This window comes from Glycine soja, chromosome 18, assembly GCF_004193775.1.
Source record: "Glycine soja cultivar W05 chromosome 18, ASM419377v2, whole genome shotgun sequence".
Taxonomy (NCBI): domain Eukaryota; kingdom Viridiplantae; phylum Streptophyta; class Magnoliopsida; order Fabales; family Fabaceae; genus Glycine; species Glycine soja.
In genome coordinates, this window is record NC_041019.1 from 6,102,059 (window position 1) to 6,110,056 (window position 7,998).

General features: G+C 30.1%; 1 protein-coding gene across 1 annotated transcript; it reads right to left on the minus strand.

Annotated features, from left to right (window-relative positions):
* Positions 1 to 541: 541 nt before the first annotated feature.
* Positions 542 to 1,276, minus strand: LOC114397518. Its single transcript, XM_028359588.1, has one exon. The coding sequence runs from the start codon at positions 1,057 to 1,059 to the stop codon at positions 781 to 783; it is 279 nt and encodes a 92-aa protein (XP_028215389.1). The 5' UTR covers positions 1,060 to 1,276; the 3' UTR covers positions 542 to 780.
* Positions 1,277 to 7,998: the final 6,722 nt, after the last annotated feature.

A 7,998-nucleotide genomic window follows, 5' to 3' on the forward strand; every position in this document is an offset into this window, starting at 1 on the left:
AAGGTTCCATATGTTCATGTCTATGGGATAAGGTTAAAACTTCAGGACTTGGGTCAAGTCCATCTAATCATTGGGACTTGACAATATTTACTGAATGGCAAGTTAACATTTTGATTTTGATATCACTAACAAACAAAATAGGATACAGTCTTTTATTTTCTTAAATATATCTTCAACACAGACCAGCAACAATAACATGTTGTTTAAGGCTTTTAGCTAATCGTATGATTTTAGTATGGTTCCTTTACAATGAATTATAAATACATATTGTCATTATTAGTTTAATTTCATTTAACATTCCTGTTGGTTAGATGCAAAATATATATACTCTTCGTTTTCTGTTGTAATAAACATAAATAAGAGTGTTGGCTAGTCCTTCTATGTTGTCACACACACCACTTAATAGTTAATATTTATCTATCTTCTTTCCTTGCTCTCCTTGTGAGTCATAAAGAAATGAATTTTTCTATTTTAAGATTGAAATTTGGCTTACATTACCAGAAACAGGACATACTTTTTAGTTAAAGGCCTTGGTGTTAAGTAAAGTAAATTACCAAAAATCTCCAAATATATCAAATTGTCAATTAACAAATTGTACCTGGCCAGTAACTGATCCAAAATGAATCATATAGTTCTGTAAATACGTTGATCCAGAAGAGCCAGACATAAAGTATTCCATAAGATCAAGAGGTTGGAATCTAAGTGGACAAGACAACAACGCATGCATTTGAGAAAAAAAAAACAGGTAAAACAAATATAAGGTAATAAATCACTGCTCCTTCAGTTCTTCGCAAAGAGGCCTCCAAAGCCACCTTTCTTCTTTTGTGGCACTGCCACAGAGTTCTTGTTGCGGCCAGTGTTGCTGGTGGTGCCTCCATTCTTCTCCTCCACCTTCTTGAGGATTGGATCAGTCTCTAGCAGCTGGTCTTCCTTCTGCAACCCTCCAAGGATCCAATCAAGAAGACCCTTCTCTTCTTTGCTTCCACCAGCACCCTTTGCCGCTGTGGCTGCAAAGACTCTACCAGTTGCTGGAGCAAATGACATGATGATGGAAGCCATGTTGCAAGCTGAGAAATCTACAACACACACTTGTGTGTTAGTGATGAGAATGAGAAGACAAATAATGGGGTGGACAATATTTTGGTGAACTTTGAAGAATAAAGTGTGTCTATGTAATGATAATAATATATATCTTCTCTTGTGGCTGCACCTCACAAATATGGAACACTATAGCACGAGTTCTCCACAAGTGTCTTATCTTGATTGTGGCTATTTTTTTTGGTACATAAATTTTTTCACAAGGAGAGGAAAATTATGCATGGCAAGTTGGGTTAGGGGGAGTTCATCCTCACTCACCTGCTGAGGTTGTGAATTTGACGTGTGGATGCACCACATCCATTGGCTTTTCCCACCCCTTTTTGGGTTGAACATTGTCTCCACTCTCCATGCAGTTTGCATTGGCCACTTTTCTGTTTTTGGTCATAAGCAACTGGGCCTCTATTGGTATGATTTTTAAGTTGGAGGCACTGGGCCCATTGGACACAGTGTCCATGGTCTCTGACTTGCTTCTACTTTTGGGTCCAAGACTGCAAGGAAAAATAGTAGGTTTAGACCTATAAAAAAAAAGTCTAGGATTTTTTTAATTATACTTTTAATCCTTTATTATGTATAATATATTTTCAGGTGAAAACACTTTTTATTCATATGATTAATAAGATGATTTTTTTTTGTACCAAGGATATCGCCTTACCGGATGGTCAGAGACTAGATTTTTTTGACGCATGAAGATAATGAAAATGAATTTTATTTCTTTCAATAAAATTTTCTCCATTCACATAATTATGTATCAATTGTGTTGGATTTTGTTAGTATTAATGAATGATTTTGATCTCTCAATAAATATTTATGTATAATATCTTAACTATTATAATCAAATTTATTTGTTAGTTTTTAATGAAATGTTGAAATGGTAAGTTTTTTTTTTCTTTCAAGAATTAAAGAAAAAAATATAATTGATTGATTGATGGTTTTTTTATATTCTTTCTTTTTAATGTTCAATATTAGGAGTTAAGGACATCTAGTAATAGGAAATTAAAATGTGAGTAAAGATGTGTGACTAAATCGTCTAATTTTACTAATAATTTTTTGGATGAATCCAGATATACTCAATCAAGAATTAAAGATTAATTTTTCTAGGATACAAAAATTTATTTAATGAGATAATATCTCTCAATAAATTTTCTTATACACATAAATCTTATATTGAATCTCTAATTATATATTTAAAAGATAAGATTATTTATCAATCATATCATATCATACAAATTATGAGTTGTGACTAAGTTATCAGTAGTAACATCTTATTCCACGTTGAAAGGCATAAAAATTACAAACAGTTTAACCCTTATACTTCTCAACGAACCATTTCGAATGAAAATTACCTTGTTGGTAATTTGCAGAATAAATCTCGTGGATATCATTTACTGACAGTTCGACCATTGAAAATCTAAAACATTCTGACGACTTTATGCTCATCAGAAAAGATACGTAGATAACTAATGACTTGGTTTTCGCTACCAAAATTAATTATACAATACAGTATAATACCAGTTCTGTATACTACTACAGTACTACTTGTTTATTTAAGTACATGATAATATCGATCTGAGTTATCATATACTACCAAATTTTAACTACGCTGATTTAAATATTCTATTCAGCATGAATTTCTACAAAGCATGAGTATGTGGTCTGAGAATAGTGTGTGTAAAATCATACATTTGTCTAATTTGTTAGATTGCATTAATTTGAATAGACAAACCATTTGACTTAAAATTGACGGGTTAGTTTTGAGATGAAAAGCGAAAAGAAGAGAAAAAGATCAAAATCTTTGGTTGGTGCAGTTTACTATGGAAAAATTAAAGGAGCTAAAAGAGAAGTTTCTTCAGAAGGTTTCCACCTCTATACTCAGAAGAATTAAGCCAGTAAACTCTATTGGTTTATACATGTTTTCTTCTCACGATGACTGATCTATAGATTTCCATTTGTTTCCAATTTGTAGCAAACCCATTTTCTCTCTTCGGTTAAACCGTCTCTTACTACCCTTTCTCTTGCACTCTACACTATACTGGGCTCTCAAGAATACTAATAAATGATAGGACTTTGGCATATTAATTAAATGGTCGTATTATTATTATTATTATTATTATTATTATTATTATTATTATTATTATTATTATTATTATTATTATTATTATTATTATTATTATTATTATTATTATTATTATTATTATTATTATTATTATTATTATTATTATTATTATTATTATTATTATTATTATTATTATTCATCAGTACCTTTCTACTTTTTTATCACAACATTAACAACAATAAGTGCATCAAAACACATGATTCACAAATGGATAAACAATTGGCAAATTACAGACCTCGTTGCAACTGTTATTTATTCACATTATACATTTACCCACATGTAGTTAATTAATCATTTTTTTTTAGTATATTTCCCTTAAAATACCACTATCAACACTCGGTTGATTAACCACCACTCTTTTCTAATTATCCTATTCTTTTAAATTATCACAACTAAGAATACGGTGGTTATTTTTTTTTCTTTCTTTCTGATTTAGAGTAATTATTTTTCTTATTGTATATTGATGAAGATATTAATTTTAATTTAATATTTTTTCTATACAAATTTATCCATATATATATTTTCTACTATTTATGGTTATTTAATAAATTATTTTTTGTGCATGCATTGGACAAAAAGTATAAAAATATGTAGAAAATCAAGTCTAACAAATGATGTGCTTGTTTGTCTGATTTATTTATGTTTTGAGTAAGACTCTAAATTTAATTCACCTTAACAATATAAAACATATCAAATTATGAACCTAGTGATAATGCCCTCTAAATTTAAAGTTAAATATAAAATAAAATTATGAGTAAAAAAATCCAAAAAAGAGGAAATTTTCAATTTAAAAAAATATTTTAAATTTGAAGAAAACTTCTTTTATTTTTTTTCATCCAAGATTTGATATAAAAGCTAAGAATACGAAGAGAATTAAAGAAAAATATAAATAATAAATTGAATGTCAAGTCAAAGCAAAATGAGATGAGATGCAGTAATATAGGTTTACAACGCTACACATAGGTGCCTAATTCTATATACAACATCCATTGTGATCTAATTCCAAAAACAAAAATGTAAAATTAAAAACCAAAAATTAATAACAAAAGAATACATTGAAATATGAATCATTCCAACTTTCATCTTCTTTAATTGACTGAGAGGCATGTTGTTTGTCTCCGGTAAAGGACTCTCCAAGACATTCTTTGACCCAACTAAGATGCATTTCTTTATAAAAAATAAAAGAGTTGCACATACCTCTCGTTGTTGTGGCTCCTTTGTTGCTAGGTGTTGGCCTTGTTAGTGGCTTTTCCAACTTCATCCAAACTTAAAATTTTGATCGAAAATCAATCCCACATTTCATACAATACACAGAACTTCTCTCGATCAATTAACTTAATTCACCAAATTTAAGATATTTCTCAAAAGAATTCCTTCTTTAAAAAAGAGAATGTAACATATCAAGAAATTTAACAAAATCTAAAACGTTATAAAAAGTTAAAAAAAAAAAGAAAAAATACTGAAAGCTTTCACATATTCTAGAAAGGAAAAAAATATGAGATAGAAAAGAGAAAAGCAAGCACAAAAAGGGGAACTAAGCTGGACTGCTGGAGAGGGATGAGAGAAAATAATTAAAAATAAAGATGAGAGAGTAATCCAGAAGTTAGAAAAGAAGTGAAAAGAAAAGAAAAAAAAAACAGGTATGGAAATTAAAGCAAGTTAATCAAAATTTAAGGTGAATAAATTAGAAGGCATTACCCTTTGTCTTTCAAAAATAAAAAATAAAAATGAAATTGATTGTGTTTTTTATAATAAAAAATGAAATCTGTCTTTATTTGATTGCCAAGGTCTCATCACATTTACACTATAAAAGTATAGCAGCACGAGACTTCATTCATCAACAACATCTATCTGCTTTTCATCATTTCTCCCTTTCTTTTCTCTATATTTCAATCCGTCCACAGAAATTTGCTTTCAGAATAGTAATTTTTGTCATGGCACAACTTTTTTTCTCCTTTCTTTCTTACATAAGGTTCAACCAACAAAACAGTTTTCGATTCACTTAAAAGAGAAAAAGTGTTCAATATCAAAACTATCACATGAAAGTTTAGGTTGACACTAATATTGACATAAGTGATAGTGATTTATGTTTTTTAATTAAGTGATTAAACGTTTAAATCTTATTTGACTTTTGAATATGAAATAAATTGTATTAAAAAAAAACTCACTTTATATACCCTCAAGATCCCGGACCGAAATTTTTTACCACTTTCGGTGAAGGATAATTTTGTATCAATACCATGGTAAAAAAACAAATACTATGAAGCAATATGTAAACTTTAAATATTGTTTAAAACTTTCCAATGTGATTTTTTTATTAAGTGTAGTAGGTGTCATATAATAATTTTACTTTGCACATGTAATAGTATCATGTCTTTCTTCAATTATAAATAAATAGTCCTTCGAAAATTTTAAGTATGATGCCTATATATAGCATATGTTTTTTTTTTCAATTATAAATAAATAATTTTACTTTGCACATGTAATAGTATGATGCCTATACATAGGACATGTGAGCTCCCATCTTTCAATTTTATTCGATACACCATCTACAGAGAAAGAGAGTGAAAACTTGGAAGAACGCCTTCTCCATTTTTGATTTTTGGTATTTTTCCTATTTAATTTTGTTTTTGGTGTTTGGAGCCTTGTTTGTTAAAAATAAGATTAAAAATCCTTATTTTGGTTGATTTCCTTATTTTTTGGCTTTTGAATCGTGTAAAACGGTGTTGTGTGTGTGTATATATATATATATATATATATATATATATATATATATATATATGAAATCAAAATGCATAATGTTATATTTCAATTCTGAAATTATGTATGAGAATTTTATTCATCACTGTATTATATATTGATCTTGAAATACATAATATGATTTATTCTCATATGATTAAGTTTTATGTCTAAGTGATCTTTATGATTTTGATTAATTATGGATTAGCCACAACATCTATAATTTGATTAAAATTATATATTAAGTTGTTTAAAGATCATATAAGGAATTAAGCATAATATTATGATTGATTGTACTTTATGTAATGAATTTTATCTCACATGAATTTTTATTATATTTGTATAATTAATTGGGATAAAATGACATATTATTTTTTATGGTTTACCAACAGGGATCATAAAGTATGTATAATTTGTTAGTTTTATCATAAAGTAAATATTTGCGATAGAAAATCGAATTATTTTCATGTTATACTCGTAAAGCATGAATTTGAGTATGTAATTTGATTATTCTATCATAAAGTTTAATTGTTTCTTATTGAATTAAAAATTTATAGCCCACAAGCAATTTTTATGTCACAAGATTTAATTTTCTGGTATGTTTACATTGGCAAAACATACAATTAAGATTAATGTGTCTCAAATCTTGACATAAGCTGATAGGGGTGGTTCCTTGGCTTCGAGATCAAGGGAATCTCCAAAGAAGAGGAAGAGGAAAATACAAAGCTGAAGGTGAATGTTCTTGCCTTTATTCAATGCACTATTACTATATATAGGGTTCTCGAGATACAAGAACCTTCTATTACAAGGATAAGGCTCGCAATAACAGTCACGAGCACAAAATGACACACGCGCGACACAAAATAACAAACCCAACAATTTCTGACAGCGAATATTCTAATGCACACTACTCTACGTACTATACTACGAATGGCAAAAATAGTAGATTATGCACTATGGTTGCACGTAGTCATGCAGGTGAGCGGGTTTGTGGGTCTCTCTCTTGGGGCGCTGCTGTTGAGCTCTATCATAAGCCTTTGGATTTTTGCAGCTTCTCAATCTGTTAGTTTTTTTTATATTCAATGTGATGTTCTCGAACTCAAAGGAAATACCTATAAGATATGGAAGGAGAGAATTCTTCTGCAATTAGGGTGGATGGACATAGACTATGCTATAAGAAAAGTCGAACCACCTGCAATCACTTATGAAAGTAGCCCAGCTGCTGTTGCACTATATGAGCGGTGGAATTGATCCAACCGGCTCAACGTGATGTTCATTAAGATCAAAATTACAGCTGGGATACGTGGTTCTGTCAACCAGCATGAAAAGGTTTGAGACTTGCTTAAGGTTATTAATGACCAGTTCATCATTTCAGATAAGGCTTTAGCAAGCACCCTGATCATGAAGTTCTCTTGTCTCTGGCTCACCAATGTGAAAAGGTGTGCGTGAGTACATAATGCAAATACGAGATATTTCAGCTCAACTTAAGAAACTAGAGGTTAATATGTCTGAGTCCTATCTGGTGCACTTCATTTTGAACACCCTTCCGCTGAAATATGGGTCGTTTAAGATTTCCTACAACACACATAAGGACAAATGGCCTATCAATAAATTAATGGTCATGTGTGTTCAGGAAGAATAAAGGCTTATAATGGAGATGGGCGAGAGTGCATTGCTGACAATTGCTTATGGGAAGAACAAAGCAACTAAGTCTCAAGCTAATTAGTAGGGGAATGGTAAAATACCACCTCAAGCTAATATTAAGAAGGTGACAAAGTGTTTCTTTTGTAAGAAGAAGGGACACATGAAGAATTGCCCCAAATTTGCTTGAGAAGAAAGGTAAATCAATCTCATTATTATGTTATGAATCTAATATGGCTAGTGTTAATATTAACACCTGGTGGATTGATTCTGGATCTACAATCCATATTGCAAATTCTTTACCGCAAAACCAAAGGAAACCAGTGAGAAGTCAACAAAGCATTTTATCAAGCAATAAGCTAGGCTCACCTGTGGAGCCTATTGGAACTTGCATTTTAACTTTAAAT